Here is an 18897-nt window from a genome sequence, read left to right on the forward strand (position 1 = left end):
TCCATATGATTATCTGAAGTACTGACTGGTCAAGAAACTTATTTAGACTTCTCTGCCTCCTCCCAGACCATTAAGATTCCCAGTAAGAATTTAATTTCAATACTCAAATTTTAATAGAGGCCAAACTTTATTTTTTAACTATTTCTTAGACTTGAAAGTACTATATATCACTTTTATATTATGTTACTTGTTGTTGACCAATACATGTACTTTGAAGAAATTCTACATAGCAGAAATACAAATATGTGATAAAATTTGGGTGTCAATTATCCATGAGATTTAGCAATTGCATCTATTCCATAAAGAAAGGGGAAAGGAAATAAATATTTTCATTTTTCTTCACATCACTTAAATCACTTCTGCACTATACATTTGTGACTTGGACTCATATTTTTACTTAGAGATGGGTTTCCTAATAATATCATGTACATATGTACATTCACCTTTATTCTATATGTTCTTCAATTAAATATATTTTAGAAACATTTAATACGAATTTACTTTCATGACAGGATCTAAAGAAGATCTCTTGTATTTCCTTGATATTTTAAAAGATCTTGAAAGACTAAAGTTAAAGTTACAGGGAAAAACAAAGGGAAAAAATAGACAAATCCTAATAAATTGGAGTTGCTTTTATCCCCTGTTACATATTTAATTAGCCAAGCCTTATTCAGTACTCCCAAGAGGTTTAAACATTGCACAGAAATCATTCTAGGAAGACACTCAGTACTTCACTCCCATCTCAAATAAAAAGTGGTCATACATTAAAAATCTGAGATTAGGAAAGCCAGTGTATTCAAATATTCACAATTTATCCATTTACATGACAGTAAGAATAAGACAAGAGACTAAAGATAACCACAAATTATTTCTGAGAAAAGCAGACAAGAAATACATAAGATACTAATTTTTTTGCTGCAGACAAATGGCCTGTAACTTTGGCTATTAACAACCTCTGACAAGCCAGATGGGATAAAGGCCATTCAGAGGCATTTTAAAGGGTTTCAAATACAGCCAGAGATCCTAGTTTTGACAGGAGAATTCCATAAAAGAGTATGACTGACATTCTGTAGAAAACTACGCTTTTCAGAGGAACTGCTGTAATTACTGGATTTGCATGTCTTCCAAAAATACTAATAAATGGATAGACACAAAAAAGAGTTTTGTTAAATTATTTTTATATAAGGCAAATGGCTACACCAAAAAACCATTTTCTCCACATCATGATTATGTATAGAGTGTTCAGCTTCAAGAATATTTAAAAACACGAATGAAAACTTGAAAACTTTGCAAGTTTCCAAGAAATGTACAAATTATACAAATTCCAAATAAGTAATTTCCGTTCTCTGCAAAGCAAAAATATCTCAGCAGATATGTGTGTCCAGCAGGTCTCCAAGGACCTGCTTTACCCACCACAAGCTGTGACTCTGCACTGTGGAAGAGGATGGACCTCCGGGGGTGGCTGGACCGCGGGCGTGCCGTTCTTCGGAGGCGCGGCCTCAACTGGAGGTGGGCAAGTGGCCCCAGGAGTAGCAATTGGGAGCATGAAGTCATACAATGCCACCTAAAGCAAAAAAAAATATTGAGGTCACTTTTCAAAAAAAGTCATAGGTACCTCGTGAATCATCTGAGTGGTTTGCTGTTTCGGTAGAATTATTGCAATTATGGACCTGCTCATGGTATCAACAGGATGTTCATTTATTGGAAGTCACAATCAGTTCTCTAAGTAAGCAGTGCCCAGGTATTTTTTCCTCCGTTAAGGAAAAGCTCTATGATCAAAAGTATCAGGGTTATCAGCAGAGCTACAGACAAGGCTCCTGGTAAATCAGAGTGTTGTATTCCACTCCTGCAGCTCTCATGGGTGAAAAAAGATTGGAGCTGTGGTCCAAATGCAGAAGCTCACATGAGCAAGGAGGAGGGAAAACAAAGCTACAGCAATTATGGAAGCCTTTCTCCAGGGCTGAAAAACAAAGGTCAACCATTATAGCAGACCCAGCATAAACAAAATGGGCTCTGAGATCAAAGGTAAAACATGAGTTAAAATTAAGAAACCTTGGGGAAAAAATAAGTCTTAAAACCTTTGTCAGGAAATGCCACTGAATTCTAGGAGTCTAAATTCCAGTGATTTTGATCCTCATTTTATCTGTGCTATCACATTCCCACGTGGGATTTAGAACTTAAAAATGAAATGTTTTGTACAGAATCCTCTTTTTTAACAGACTGTGCATCAGAAAGGCCGAATTTATTTCAAGAAGCACTTTCCAAGAGATATTTCGTACTTCTGTCTTTCCAACCAACACACTAAGGTAGCATGTTCTGCAGACAAAAGATATAGATAACCTAATAAAGGTAATAGAAAAAAAACCCCAAAACTTCTCCACTAAAACCACTGTTAGAGTCCTTCAAATCCTGCTTTCACCTTGAAGGCCACTGAAATCTTAGAAAGGAATTAAACCTATAAAATCTTCATGCTGCTTAGAAAAAGCAGTAAAAGCAGCTATATAAAGATGTTATGAATCGTTTGCAGAAAATAGTGCATCATTCTTCACTTTCACTTCTGTGGTAGCAAGCAGAATATATAAATGACAGGAAAGAAAAGCAGAAGTGTCCTAGGCCAGGGCATGAGGCACATACCCATCTCCAACACCTACTGAGAAGCAAGCACACAGCACGGGGAGTGACTGGTGCTCCAGTAGGGTCTGGGACACAGTTACACACTCCTGGAGAGGGAGGTGTGTGCTGAGCCTTGGGGAACGTTCTGTCTTTTTGTGCTTAGCTCAAGGAAAGCGTGGAACGAGGGCAAGCTTTTGTAGCAAGATTACCACAGTCCCTTGTTTTATACTGATACCTCAAATCTAATACTGATTTGATTTTATAATATGTAACTGGCTTTTCAAAACTGACATTTAATAATTTTTAGTAACTAAAGCTCAAGATATGTAAAAAAAGATTGAGTAAAAATCTCCTGCTTTGAATTATATACTCTTCTATTTTTAGTACCTCAAGTCACCCACATAAAACACTTCATCAAGTTACATCTTCAAAATACGTCCCTGTAACAAAACTAAATTTTTTAAGTTTGGTGAGATTAAAATGTTTAGTCTATTACAGATTTCATGACAGCACTGGCTGTGCAAAGGAGTGCAGTCTAGCACTGCAATTGTTATTCATCAGTGCTGGTAGGTTTAGGCTAGACAGAAGAAGATGGAATCCCTTTATCCCTCTCCCAAAGCAGCAAGTCAAAACCTGTTTTTCATCCAAACTACCAGGAAAATTTTGTTTTGTCTTGCTATACAACAAGGGGCATATTTTCTAAGAATTGGCAAACAAAAGCAAATATGTGAAAGACTCAATTCACTACATGTGGATCATGATGTTCACTGAAAACCTACTTTTGCTATGAAGTACAATAGTACAAATTCATGGCCAATACAACTCATAGAAATGTATTTATATAATTGAGAACAAATCATCGATCTTTTATTTTATTCATACATAACTGCACATCATACAAACTACATTACAAATGAAAAATCTTTTAAAAATTCTGTGCAAGTAGAAATCAGATTATAATTCATACACATACACATATTGCTGAAACAGAATTAAAAATTCATTCCAATTATTAGGACTTCAGTTTGCAAGTAGAATCATTATTTTTTCTATAAATATTAAAAAAAACCCTCTTTATGATAATTTTTTCATTTTTCAAACTCCATAATACAAAATTCCCTCTTTTGCAAGATTACATACTTTAAGAAGTAATTACAAGATTTTAAAAAACAAATACTTAGACTATTATGGGACTTATCCTTGCTTTTTAGATAATTTATGAATACTTTATAATTACTTATCTATTGAGATATTTTCTTGAAGCTGCATTTAACTTTACACACCAGAGAACATGGGAAGGGCAGGAAGGAAGCAGCGCAGAGAATGTTCTTTCACAAACACTCCTGTTTGTTAATATCATTGTAAGACACAATTTTCCTGCCTGATGTACACTGATTATGCATATTGGTTGGAAAGGAGGCATCATCTACAAAGTGACGGTCTTAGAATTAAAAGAATTCAAAAGAAGCTTTAAAAAGACAGGTGAGACAAAGGAGTTTTTCATTGCGTGTGCACATGGAACACCTCCAAAGGATGCCAGAGAAAGGATGCTTGGTCAGGGTGCCACCAGAAGTTAACTCTTTAAATAAAAATATCATTCTTGGAAACTATTATTCAGATGGCATCTTAAATTACTTCCAATTTTTTTTTTTTGCTAGAAATAATAAATAAATAGAAGCTGTTGGACATAACGAATCTGTCAGATTAAGAAAGCTCTGCTACCAAAACTTATTTGGATTTATGAAATAGGTTTGGTACAAACAGTTTGGTAGCTTTGAGCTCAATACTGGGGAGCAAACACGGCTGATTCCTGCCTTGGCCCTAAATACCTGGTATAAGACAAGAAACAGAAGGGGGAAAATCTACCCCATCAAACACTACAAGTAAAACAGTGTTTTACATAAAATTCATGGAAAATGATTCATGAAAATAAACAGAAGCACAGCTGTCAGGTGGCAATCTGAGAGTAGAAAAAAAAGCATTATTTTCAAAAAACACTTTCAAAGCAGTTACTTCATCTCTATCTTTACTAAGTATTCCAAGACAACAGTATCTTTTAGAAAGCATAAAATATAATTCTGTAATTCTTATTCTAATAGAGGACATATTCTCAAGGTTGAATAAAAATTTTGCTAAGTCAGAAATTGTATGGTTTGTTTAGCACAAAGAACATGTGGCATCTCTCTAAAATTACAGTGTTTTCTTTCACAATAAAACTTCCCAGGGAATTTCACATAAATCAATAAGCTAATTTATTACTTAAAATTACAAAACATAAAACATCTGTAAAAGATATCACTCTTGTATTTATCATACAACATCATGCAGATAGTTCAAGTATCTTGAAGCCTTTGTGAAAAGGTTGATCTTAGAGTTTCTTTATTTATACCTCTAATACACAAATTCAGCAGGGATGCAAGAAGACAAAATGTAATGTACATCAGAAAAAAGCAGTTTGATTCAAATTTAAACCTAACTGCAAAGCCAAGGGTTTATGTCTTGCAACTGAATCCAATACATCCTCCCAACCTTCCCACAAATTTAACACGAGCTTTTCCTTAAGATATACTGAAATCTTTCATTCCCCCAGGTTTGTATCACAGATAAGCAGCTTCCACAATGAATAATGTAACTGCTGTTCAAAGCCATCATTCAAAGCACTGCAATAAAATTAAATCTTTCCTTTGTATATAGTCAGAGATGTTGCAACAACAATGGCCTGTAATTCCACAGCTGCAGATTTTCCACAGAATTCACTTCTTACACGACAAATCTGCTCTTTCATAAAAAAAAAAAAGGTCATTTAAAAGGACAAAAAACACCAAAACACCTGTCCCTTCCCTACAACAAGCTTAGGCAATAAGCTCTGACAGCTATGACTTGTTCTATTGATCTCAATCAAAGGCACTCGAAGGCTTCATTATTACACAGCTGGGTATTTTGTCCTTTTTCCAAGATGCTGGAATTTGATATTTTCCAGCAGGGTTAAAAAAAAAATCTAATTTTGAAGCACTACACTCCTGCACTTTGCTTTGCAGTCTTTCCCCAGCACACCCTGCAGGACCTCTGTGAGCAGGGGATCATCCTGCCTGGAGAAATACAGATAGATAGATACAGATATAGATTATAAAGATATAGATTATATCAATAGTGCTTTCATTGACAGCTCTGACTTTCACAGCCACCAAACACGAAGGTTAAACCCTCTGCAGTGAGGTGCAGAGCCCTGTCACCTCCAACACCTTCAAAGACACTGGAATAAGAGCAAGGCACAGCCACACTGTGTCTGAGCAACATCCCAGCCTTATCTATAATGCATGGACTCCATTTTCTCACTCAGAATACTGAAGGAACTGGATCAACATTTTTTAAGGTTTATTTTTTAAGCATGGCAAGACATTCCATCTTGAAGACCATCTTTTAAAGTCCCATGTACTAATACATATTATATTTTACTGAGAATTGTAGCAGCTCTTCAAAGTTCCTATATGTACTACATTTGTTGATCTGAAGGTTTTTATAGCAGAATTCAAGACTGCATTCGAGACTAAATTACTTGGAACCTTACATTAATAATTCAAGTAGCTTTAATAAATTTTTAAAGTACATTAAAATAATTTCATGCTTTTTTGAGGTTTTTAGCAGTGCTGCTGAATTATTTTTACTTTTCCTTAGCTCTGGTTAACAAAACTTTGTTAACAAAAACAGCAGTATACTGGGGGTATGCTGGTTTATGGGGTAGTGTTGTCAGTAATGACTACAACAGCAGGAAGTTCTAGTAAAACCAGAAGGCAGTCAGAAAAGAATGTGTTCTGATGGGATACAGAAGGTTGGTAGCAGCTGGGAGGTAAGCTGGGGAAGAGCAGTTGTCAAATAACCAGAGATGAGATCAGAGAAACAGCTGTTCAAGTGCAGAGAGGCAGGAAATAGCACTTGCAACTGTGAAACCTGAATAGGGGAAGCTCCACATACAGAGATAAGAGGTTTGGGGGTTTTTTAAAACTGGAAAATCAGGAAAAAACCTGGTGAGAAAATGGGGACTGTAGATGAGGTAGAATAATAAAGAGCTCAAATCCAAAGGACAATGTTTTAAGAATCAGTAACTACTGAGAGTTTAGGATGGCAGTAAGAGGTGCTGATACCTCAACCACTTTCTTACCAAACTATGTTTTTAATTAGTATTCTACATCGCAGGAGCTAAATGAAAGAAAAGCTACAACATCCTGGGGGCTACATATACTTCCAGATGCTGCCTGTAGTCAAGCCACGCTGGGTACCTTCATTCCAGTGACATTGGTCAGTGCCCTTGGGGCCAGCTGTGACAGAGCTGCCCCAGCTCAGAGCGCTCAGCTGTGAGCACCAGTGGGCTGCAGGCTGGGGGGGTCCCTGGGCAGGTTTGCCCAGAGTGAGCTGCTCCTGACAGGCAGCAACACACTGGAAGCACAAGGCTGCACTCAGCTCACCCAGCACCAGGGGCAAAGGGAGACAGAAGCATGCAGGGAGGAGGGAAACTGAAGTACCAACATTTAATTAAAGCAACAGTTATTAGCTCAGTATCAGGAGCCCCATGAAAATTTCCTTTTTGAAGTACTTATTTCCTTATTTCTGAAGGAAGTGATTTCTGTTTGCCAAAAATTATTTTTAAGACTTGAAAAATACTTAGACCCACAGTATGAAAATAAAATCTGTAATCAATAGATGCAATATTCTACAGCCTTTTTCTGTTTGTTCTGTTTTTAAGGGTTTGTTTGATGTGGGGACTTTTTTGGCAGGAACAGTCACAAAACTGATCCTGTCAAATGTAAAAATTGTTTTTCCAAATTAGTACCACAATCAAAGCAGACTTCGAAGGGGCATAACCTTATCTTCACTTAAGTCAATGTACACCAGTATCAAATGACTGTTGGACATGCTCATCAATAATGAACAGCAATCCTGAACATCATATTTAGATGACAAGCTAAATTAAACATAGAGAGGAAGCTACTATTTCAGCATTCTTCAGAAATATTAATTTTGTTAATCACTTCAATGTACAGCAGTGCCAGTAGCAACATTTCTACTTTATTCTACCCTGCAACTTGACAAGGAAAGGAAGTAGGAATAGAGCTCAAATGTCACAGTGGGAAATAGAGCTCTTCTCCTTTCCATTGCTTTCTTTGGGATCTTCTTTCCAAGTGGAATTGTCCCACTTTTTTCTTTAAACATGGCATCCCACATGGGAAAAGTGTTCAGCTGAAGTGTTATCAGCCCTGATCAGAATAAATATTTTACTTGCTTTATTAAAATTATTCCTATTAGTATGGTAAGTCTCTGCTCTTAATTCTTGTTCAGCTTGTGGCCTGCAGTGCCATACACACAGATTATCCCAAGAGCATTACCTACTCCTGTGTTCCATTACTGACCCTTCCTACTTAAAGGAAAATGCCAGCATTTTCCTTTGCTGGGTTTCTCCAGTTTGATCATAGGTCACTCATGATATCCTGCAGGAACCATTTTACAAACAATTACATACTTTCCTGACACTGTCTCCAGTTTGATTCTGACTACCTTGCTTATGAGTGTTGCATCAGAAGTGTCAAGATACTTAAAAATAATAACTATTCCTTTTCCCTTAAGTCAAGGCCTGCCATACTACAGAAGGAATTTTTTATAAATCTATTGACTCATATTCTGTCAGGAAAAATCATTTCAGAGTAGTGTATGTGCTATAAACTCACTCCAGTAGCTTCCATGTGTACAGACAAAAACCACGTTATCAGACACAGCCTGTAATATACAAATATTATTTGAATGATGCTTTGAACAAAGGAATTCCATTTTATACTGCTGGGAAGGCAGGGGTGAGGGGTCGTGGAAAAAGAATACTTCTGACCCTTTCAAGGTGCATAATCTATGTTACTCATTTTTAAGGTAAAAGGGCAAATAATGCAATGGGTTTATATGCTGTAGAAGTGATCTCCAGCTGCTTGTTCTGAAGCTGGTTTATGATATCATACCCTAAGTTTTCTTGCAGTTCATTGTCCTCCAAATATGTGGAAACCCCAAACCTTCAATTTCCAAAGCATTTTTCGATGGGGTTGGATTTAAAATTCACTTGAGCATTCTCTATTGACAGTTACTACCAAAAAAATGCTAATTTTCAGATGTAAAAATAACCTAAAGTCTCATATCTTCAATTTTTTTCCACTCAGCCAGAAAGCAACTTGGCCAATCTTTATGACACATAAAACTCATCTACATTTGCAGTTTCTTGGTCATCTGGGAATTCAGGTGAGAGCAGCTACAAAAAGAAGGTGGCTGTTGGTTTGAAGATGATTTCATGAATGTGTGACATGACATTTCAGCATTAGTTTACATCATTTTTAATCCTTAGAGAAAGTGTGTTTTCTTTGTGTATGCAAACACTTAAAGTTATAAAGAGGTTATTTCAGATCTTGTTTTCTTAAGGATTGCATTACTAATTATAAACTATTGCACACAACAAAACATTCATCTAAAGTCTCTCTTCTCCCACCACAGAAATATCAGAGCATGATTTTAATTAACTTAATCACCACTTTGTTCCATAAACCTACCTTTTTTGGCGTGAAGACCAAGAAGCATTGCAAAGATGACCCTTCCTTTAAGTCAAATGAATAGAAATAAGGCTTTGAACGAGAACGGTCAATCACTGCCAAATAGAATTCACAATCAAGTTACAGATGTTATTGCATGAAATATCAACTTTATAATAGCTGCAGTATTTCAAAGTGATTTCCAGTATCAAGTATCTACATAGTTGCATGGTAAGCATTTCTCACAAAATTACAATGGAATATAGTATCTCCCATAAGGATTCTGAAGGTGATTTTGGGCAGTATAAATCACCAACAATTTCCATGGAAGTTATTCATTTAGGGGAACACAACATTTCAGACAAGAAACCCCAAAATAACATTCTCCTTTACCTTTGAATAAAAGTGTAAGGCTAAAAGAGTTAATTACATAATAAACTAATATCACAGGAATAAAAAAAGTTGTCTGAAACTGATTGGGGGTTTTTTGGTGGGTTTGTTTGTTTGGGGGTTTTTTGGGGGTTTTTTGGGGTTTTTTGTTTTGTTTTGGGGGTTTTTTTGGGTTTTTCGGTTTTTTTTTAATTTTGTTTTAGGCATATCCTACATTTCCAATAAGGCTTGCTTCATTTTTCAGACTTCCATGTTCAACTTTAAGGCACTGGCAGATGCACAGGTTTACCAGCAAAGGTAATACTCCTCCAAGATCAGTATCCAGCATGGAACACCAGGAGTATTCATCCAGTATTCACCGTTTGAGTACTGGGCCTGACTGGATGCCACATGACTGGTTTCAAGCACAATCTCTGATCCAGAGATGATGTGCAATGACTCTGATCCCGTGCTGGCTGCTGGCCTGTTAAGGCTCTTTTCCAAGTTAAAGTGACTGACTAGGAGCTCTCACCTTCCCTTCCCATTTAAGTGCACCACATGGTAAGAAAACCTCTCTAAATTTGGGAGATCATTTTTTTGCATCACATATAGTTCAATATAAAGATATAAGTAAATTTTATAATACTGTCTTGCAAAAGAAAGTCTCGATTTCCTGAGTTTGCAGTTTTGCCTATAAGGCCTCTTGTCCGTGCAAAATTCTCTTGTGAATAATGATGGTGGAATATCCAAGGAGATGCCATGACTGAAGTAGGAAAGCCATGAGCAACAATGTGCAGGATAAGAACCTGCACTAGCTCTACCAAGGAAAAGAGAATTCAATTCCACTACAGCCCCAGTAACTTCCTCAGCTGGGCATTCCTGCAGGACAGAGGCAATGTCATTAACCTGCAGACACCCTTTGGGAAAGAAAAGTCTAAACCCTTATACTGGGGAAGAAATAATCAAAGGGTAAACATTGTCAAAAAGTGGGTATGAGTCCACTAATAGGAAATTATTACAATTGTCTGGCTTTGTTTGGTTTTTTTAATATTTTATTTTAACCGGTGGGAGGGTACTCAAGTATTATATCTTCGCAACTATGGGGCAAAAAATTGAGGAAAAAATCTACAGGCAACCTGGCATTTAGCAAATATTTATTTTTATCAAATGTCATCTTATACGCAAACCAAAATTTCGTCTCCTCTTAATTTATATTAAGCAACATTTTTAACATAATTGCTTTAGGTTGTCTTGTATCAGAAAATTTGGCTACCAGAAATGGTCTGACAGATTTTCTCTCAGCATTATTCATTCTTTATTCAATGAAAATTCTGATATAGCAAATACCTGATTTGTCTTCAACTTTCAATTTAAAATCCCTATATTTAGAAAAATCAAACTCCACTCTGGTATATGAGTCTCCTTTGTTCTGCAGCAAAAATGGAATTGATTTTGTAGCACCAAGATAAACACAATGATATTCAAATACTCCCTGCAAGTTTAAAGAAAAAAAATGGGTCAAAGCACTGTGAAGTCAAGTTTATAATTGAACATAATGTGGAAAAATATAATTGTGCAAGATTCACAATTTATAATACAGTAGCAGTATTGGTTAATCAAGAGTCTCACATAACTCTTATCTTTAAAATCTTTCCAGGACACAAAATAGAAGAATTTAGAATTTTATATCAAGCCCAGTACACAATTTTCCTGATTACACAATCAGGAAAGTTTTCATCATTCAGTAAACAGATCAGTGACTTACTTTTCCCTTTATTTCATTTTTTGCTACAACTACCTTAAGAAATCCTCCCCCTTTTAACATACTTATTCCACATTGTGAAGTTCAAAAACTAAAGCTGTCAGCTATCATTTAGTGCAACTGTTATATGTACATTTGGGTTTTAATATCTCTTCCTAGGTTCATCTCTTTCATAATTTTCTTGGGAAGGTAGTTTAGGAAGAAATGAAAAATATGAAGTTGAGAGGAGCCACTCTGAGATCTAGATGAAGCAAAATACTCAACCAATCTTAGCAATTGCTACAATTTCTTCACACTTACCACATCAATGCCTATTTCAGTGACCTCTGAAAATCCACCGATCTTAAGTGTGAGTTCTGCTGCATTCCTCACTGCTACCTAAGTGAAGGGACAACACTGGGACTGTGGACAAGGTCATTTTAACACAGCTATCTCACCAAATCTGTCATAATTACATGAAAAAAAGTTTAAAAGACAAAAAACAACCCAACCCTATCCCACAGATACAGAGCAGAGAGAGTCAATATAAATTGCACTGAAAATATGAAAATAACTCTGTCCTTATAACATAATGCATTTTTGCTGCAGAAACATGAAGATATAAGGTAAATGCCTTCATTTTCTAGAACATATGCATGCAGATTCCAGTAATGTGGCTTCAAATCATGCCTTTGTGACATACCACATCTGGGAAAGATACAGCTAGATAGCTATAGCTGCTTATTAAAAATACAGAACAAAAATAAAAACAAAAAAACATAAAAACCACAACTCAAAGTTTTAAGAAAGACCAGTGACCAGTCTTCCCCAAGTCTGAAGACAAAAATAATATTGCAGGAGGCTGTGCTAGGAAATATGAGGAAAAAATCTGTGTTCAGCAGCTGTGAGGATTGGAATGTGTATCACAACACACACTGCTTGACTAGGTGCTAGTACAAGGAAGACACTACTGTTCTGGGGAAGATTAAATCTGTTGTAAAAATGGAAAAAATAAATGAATACTAGGTTTAGCAAGCATAATATATGCAGCCTCAGAAGATGGTGAGTCCAGGATCAGTCAGAAATGGTAGCAAAGTTCAGGCCCTTGACAGCATCTTTTTTCCCAATCTCACTTATCTCAGGAAGCAGGCATGCAGAAAACAAAATATGTTACATGTTTCTTGCACACCTATTATCAAAGCAAATCTACCAGTAGAGCTGTTTCTGAGAAAACCACAAAAAGAAGTCAAGAAATTAAAAACATTAGAATATTCCAATTCTGCCTCTCTACAGATTACAACTGCAGGTATGTCTACATTATCTCATAAAGAACAATCACACATTACTTCCAACAGCTTGTCAGTGGCATAACATGAATCAGCTCAAACTGAGAGACTCCTTTGATACTTCTGAGCAGGATTGAGACAAAAAAAAAGGAAAAAAAAACAGATTAGCTTATAGCAGTAATGCTGCAAGAAAACCTTATTAAAAAGCGTAAATGAACACTGGAAATAAAATCCAAAAGATGCATGAATGTACACACATAAACACACAGGATAACACTCAAAAGACAAAGTTCTTCCAGTTTTGATATACCTCCACTTTTTTATCAAAACTCATGTATGCCTTTGGAGTGAAAGAGATTTTGAGATCAGCAGCGCCTCCCACGGGTATGACTCCTTCAGAGGGGGTGATTTTCATTCCAGGCAGAGGGTTTGTGTCATGAACCTTCACAAACACAAACAAGAATCATACTGAAAAGGGTGTTTGCATTCATTGGTTTTGGTTGTTTGTTGTTTTATTTATACCAATATATCTATCATAAAGATTTTATATTCTTACAAGGAGAACCTTCATAGCTAACTTGGATTTAGAAGTTTGGGGAAAACAGCAAGTAAACAAAGTAACAGATTTCTAAACGTAACTGTCTGTTTCTAGTATGAAATAATTTTTGCCACCAACTGGAAATTTGGAGTTCTGAGTTTTGGGTTGGTTTCATTAAGTTATCAAAATTAAAACTTCCTAACCAGCAAGTCTTCAAAATATTTTACAAAACATCTTTTTCAGTGACAAATTCATCACCTCTTTTTTGATATTCACAGTAAGATGGGACACAGAATCCCAAGTACAGCTCAGTAATAATATTAGAAGTAAATACTCAGCTTACCCACAGTTAGCAAAGACTAAAAGGATTTTTTTCTCTTCTAATGCATTCCTAACAGACAGCTTTTTAAAGTAGAGCTGCACAAGTGATAGTGATCAAGACCAACCAGCTACGTCATAGCTTAAGAGTAATTTTGGAGGCTAAAACGGCTGGGTATATGTTTGTTTGTGTTACAGGCTATAATGATTTTATTCTTTCAGGCCTAGCCTCCAAGACTATGGTACTACTTGTTAATCAATGCTCAGCTGATAAAAGAGAAATATGGTACAAATCAAAATAAATTAAACATGTTTCTCAGTAGTGTAATAATGGAGTAACAGAAACTGAGGATTTTAATGAAAAATTATTTTCCTGCACTAAATACAGCAATTATCCTGTGATCAGCAAAACTAATGAGGTTAGGTTTCCTACTGATTTGTGTATTATGTCTTGACCCACTCTGGCATCCATCTCATCCCCTCTTCAGTTCATTGCACAGCCCCTTGTGTCCCTGGATGCTGGATTAGCAAATTCATCCCATGGCTGCTCTGGGTCCCTGCAGGCACTGCCTGCACAGCATGGGTAGGAGGAGCAGCCAGCCTGCTCTGTCTCTCAAAGCAGGAAAACATCCAAAAAATGCTTTTCCATAGGGTACCCCAGTATGGTACCCTCACCCCTGGCTCTCAGGAAACTGCCAGAATCATTTGAGCCACCACCACTTTGCTTTTCTTTTGTCCCATCTACTCATCAATGCAAATTTGACAGAGGGACAGAATTCCTATTTACATCCATCTTGTTTCTACAGAAAACATCAAAAAAACCCTAAATGGGCGCATATTTAATAACTGTAAACACAAAACCATAACATGATCTGGTAAAATCAACTCTCTTCTGCTCCCAACCCAAGAAATTAGGTGTGCCAGAAATGATTTTCTCTTACTTGGAAGTATCCATGGTTGTATCCTGTGTTTAGAATACTCGCTGTCTTACAAGTAGTGAAACCAATTGGACTATGAACGAAGGATATACTTGGAGCCAAAAACTGAACTTTAGTAGTACCAAACTATTAAAAAAAAAAAAGAAAGAAAACAAGCAAACCATATAACATATTCCTAAGTACAAATAAATAGTTCAGCCTAATTTTTTTATTACATAATGAGCTAATATAGCTGTGCAAATGCATAAATTGGAAGTATTCAAACAGGAAAACACAGCTTAAGTGTGAGACAAGATTTACTCAACGTACTGAATTTATCTAAATTCAAATTGAAAAGACGGAACCCTACAGTTATTTCTGGACTAATTTCAAGACCAGTAAAAATATTTTAATTAAATTTAATTTAACAGCACAAACTCCATTAACTCCAAATGTGTGATCAGGACAAGCTATTTCAGAGATATTAATGGCAGTAGAAATGCAAACATTCTAATTTACACATATCCTGGTTTACATATGGCAAACTTCCAAGACTTCAAAAGAAGAAGAAAAGAAAAACAGCTACTTGGTTAAAAACAAAACAAAAACAGGATCATCAAAGGAAAGGGAAAAGTTTTCCTGACTCCCAATAAGTTCTAGAACATGTGGCCAGTAGAATAGAGTGAAAAAAAAAAAGAAAAATTCTTTCTTCTTCATACTCCCTGGTATGCAACATAAGACAACAAATAACTAACCAAAGCTGAATGTTATTGTTTAGAAGATTACCCAGAACACTGCTTCTCAAATACCACATTCAAACAACAATTAAGAGTCTATTGTCACCTTGAATCTCTGAAATAACCATCCCACTCATCTAGATTTTTATTCCTTTAATAAACAATACATATCTAAAAAACTGTTGTATCACCTCTCAACATTCGTTTAGTCAAACCAGGCAAGCCAAGCACAATAACTAGCCCATAACATATAAGGACCACTAAGCTGTGATTCAAAGGAAGACTATCATCAAAAGCAAGAAAAAGGTAACTTTTCTTTGCCTTGCCTTCTCCATCATATCTTTGGAGCATATTCTTTAGTTTAATATGTTAAGTAAAAGTTATATGAAATTAAAATCCTTTAACAAAAAAATAGATTATAATAGAAATATCTTTAAAGTACTACTTGTTTAAAGAAATCCACACATTTTTTTCTCTAAAGCTGCCACGTGAATTGTTACCTTTGCAGAACATTTCAAGTTAACTGAATTTCCTTGGCGCACATACAAGATGAATTGTCCTGTTTCTGGAGTGCTGAACCCTGGGTGCCAAACTACTTCACACTCCACATCACTGTAGGGCTCCACAGACCCTAAATAGATGTACATAATTTACATCTTATAGCATACACATGTACAACTGTCAAATTACATTGTATAATTAGAAATAATATAGGCACATAAAAGTGAAATGACCTTCTATTACTAAATGTAAGCCTACATTTCTTAGGTGTTGAACAGTCTGATGAATTAAGTAAAATTAGGTCTTGGACAATCTGTTTATTAGTATCCTGCAGTAAAATGTACTCAAAGTTTATTGGTATTTTTAGCCACAAATTACTCTAGTAGTCAACACTGGAAAAAAAAAAGACTATCTTTCTTGCAGAATAGCAACTTGGGGAAAGATCATATACACTTTTCTGCTTGCAGAAAGTTTCATATACAAGTTTCTGCTTGCAACTGAGTCTGAATTTGTATTAGCAGAAATATCTTTTCTTAAGAACCAGAGCACACCAAATCCAACATAGTTAGCAGTTTGTTCTTTAATAACGGAGCTCCAACATAACCCTGCAGAATATTATTGTTTGAAGAGAAGAAGATAAAAGCTATACACACATCCAACATATACTGATCTATGATGCAAATGCAGACTAATCCCAGATTGAATTCCATTTATGTTACACTATCTTCATCGACTTTTTAGCAGCTTCATTCAGTGCTTTTGGAAAAATTCCTATCCTGATGAGCTGTATGATATTGCTGCTCCACTCTTGAAATGTCAGCAATCTGTGCTGAAAAAATGTTTCCACAAGCACTGCTGGCTGGGCATGGAAGCAGGGAGCTGGACTTAGCGTGCATTCAGGACAGGCTTACACAGAGAATGCTGCTGTGGTGCTAAGCTGGGACCTGACACTGCTTTTGGGACACACTGATATTGACAGAAATCTAAAAATATAGTTTATAGCATCAGCTAAAAGTTTGTCTTATTTAATACTGTTGACATATAAGATACAAACACACACTGTATTGGCACAGCATACCTCTGGTTGGCTTTATAGTAAATGGAGATTTTCTATCTCCAGTTACAGGTTTCCAAGCAAAGCCAGCAGGATGGTTTCTGGGATTGCATACCCTGACAGTTCCTCTAAACTCTGATCCTGCTAGGCAGCCAGAAACAGGAGTCAAAATCAGTTCCCTTGTGGAGAGCTGAAGCTCAATAGGCATTGCACGTGCAACTACCAGCACATGTCCAATGTGTTGCTTGTTTATTTTGTAACTGAAAGAGCTGTAACATAAAAAATATATATATCTTAATGTTTGTATGCATGTATTATGTTACAGTCAGAGTAAAATTTAGATTAAATATAACCACTAGCAAGAAAATATTTAACAACTGAGTGTGAACACACAGTTAAGACTGACAAGAGAAAAGTTTGCAACTGTTTTGCACACTACTTCAATCATGTCAGAAGTGAAGATCAACCTAAAGGATCATCAGCCTCATATAGTTATTTTAACATTAGAAAACAAAGTTAATACCAGCAGGTTAGAAAACTATTTGCTTATACATTTTCCCATAAGCTGCATCAAAAGACCTGAGCATGGATGCAAAGCTAGGCTGGAAAAAGAACAGTATTTCCCATAAAAATTTCTCCTAGTAAATATACCATAATAGCAAACTTTTTTCCCTGATGCACCTCCAGCTATATAAGCCTTTTCACAGGACAGATTTTTGTTTGTGGTTTTAAAAAACCCAAGAAACAGTACTGTACTAGGAAAATTTTGCAACATAAAACTGCACTGATTATTGCAATGTCACCATAGAAGAACATACACCATTAACAATTATCATGATTACAGTTTAAAATCATCCAGGTGATTTAGAAAAAAAAATTACTATTGCCAAGAAAATGTGTAAATCAAGACAAATATAAAAAGCCTTACCTTTTAAACATTCCAGCAGTGGTTGTCTCAAACACAACTGGAATATGAGTTTTTGTAAGAGGAGGCACCACTTGAGACAATGGAGATGTCTCCTGCAATTCTGGAACTTCAACTTCAATTTGAATCCAAATATGAACTGACAAATTATTGATGATGTGCAGTTCTCTGGTTGTTGTAGAATACACACAAACATCACCAAAATCTATAGTGGAAGGACCTGAATCATATAAGAAATAAGATCCTCAACATTAAAAGGTAAAAGCGAATGTAAGGAAACATAACTACTAAAATGCTATGATCAAACGTTTTAGTTCTTCAAATACAAACATAGTCAGCTACAAAAATCCTGTACTGGAACAAATCATCACTAAACTGTGGAAGTAAATGTCATCCATATCCATGTTCTGTCAGTGCTTTCAGCAATACAAGTCAAAAGCCAGCAACATTTATTTTTTAATTGTGCTTGTTTTAGTCATCTGGTAAAACAGGAAATCAATGTGCTCCCTACTAACAGGACTATTAATAACCATAAATATTTCTTTTTGTTAAGCAGGCATTTAAAAGGACTAATTACCAGCAATTCACTGAAAGTTTATGTATGCAATCTGTTGGTTTGCTCCCTGATGTGTGACCATTTGGGTCACATGTCATGACATAATTCATGTCATGTGATGGTCACAGAACCACTTCATTACCGAGTTTCCTGCTATCACTAGTTTTTAGGCTGGTCTATAAACTCGAGTGCTCATGGCACTAATCAAACATCTTACAAAACTCTCAGTACTTTTTGTATTGCTCTATTTACTTTGCTCTACCTTTCCCCAGGTATATCAGTTTACACAGCTACACTATTCAAGTTCTGGCTTGATTGAAATTTTTAAAAAGCCCAGGAAGTACTGAAAATTCTTTTTTCCTGAGAAAAAAAAAATTACTGAAGAAAAGTTAACCTTAAAATAGACCTGCAGCAGTAACAAGTGTTGTAAATAAGTCGCTAAGAAGTTTTAGAAGGTGTTACTCCCCATCACAGAACATTACCCTGAAATTACTTTGATGGAGGATCCTGAAATTTTAGTTTTTGGGGGCATCAATCTTTACTGTTAATTCCCAGAAATATTCTGAGTACTTCCATGAATCTTGCTGATATTAATGCTGGTCCAAGTACTATCTACTAACAAGGCCTAAGGGTATGAGCAAGTCTCACACTTCTGTGGTGATTTCTTTGTAAGAGGTTGTGGTATGAGCAGTCTTCAAAGGAAACTCTTTTACATGTTCATACCCAATCATATCTCAATATCTGCTGAGAAATACAAAGCTTTAGTAAAACACTACTGTAGGTCT

The 18897-nt window shown here is 35.9% G+C and overlaps 2 protein-coding genes across 3 annotated transcripts in view; one reads left to right on the top strand and one right to left on the bottom strand.

The window, feature by feature from the left end:
* Positions 1-18897, top strand: part of PRRG1 (proline rich and Gla domain 1) — a 531308-nt gene that overhangs the window by 426567 nt on the left and 85844 nt on the right. The gene's annotated exons all lie outside the window — the stretch shown is intronic.
* Positions 1-18897, bottom strand: part of CFAP47 (cilia and flagella associated protein 47) — a 270139-nt gene that overhangs the window by 235519 nt on the left and 15723 nt on the right. For both annotated transcript variants that reach the window (XM_063393003.1, XM_063393002.1), the window contains exons 14-22: positions 17560-17776; positions 16656-16900; positions 15577-15707; positions 14364-14486; positions 12877-13008; positions 11602-11679; positions 10887-11031; positions 9192-9286; positions 1414-1564 (exon numbers count right to left, since the gene is read on the bottom strand). In XM_063393003.1, the coding sequence (XP_063249073.1) occupies positions 1414-1564; positions 9192-9286; positions 10887-11031; positions 11602-11679; positions 12877-13008; positions 14364-14486; positions 15577-15707; positions 16656-16900; positions 17560-17776 (1317 nt within the window). The remainder of the gene's footprint in view (positions 1-1413; positions 1565-9191; positions 9287-10886; positions 11032-11601; positions 11680-12876; positions 13009-14363; positions 14487-15576; positions 15708-16655; positions 16901-17559; positions 17777-18897) is intronic.

This window comes from Prinia subflava, chromosome 3 (genome assembly GCF_021018805.1).
Source record: "Prinia subflava isolate CZ2003 ecotype Zambia chromosome 3, Cam_Psub_1.2, whole genome shotgun sequence".
In the NCBI taxonomy this organism is placed as follows: domain Eukaryota; kingdom Metazoa; phylum Chordata; class Aves; order Passeriformes; family Cisticolidae; genus Prinia; species Prinia subflava.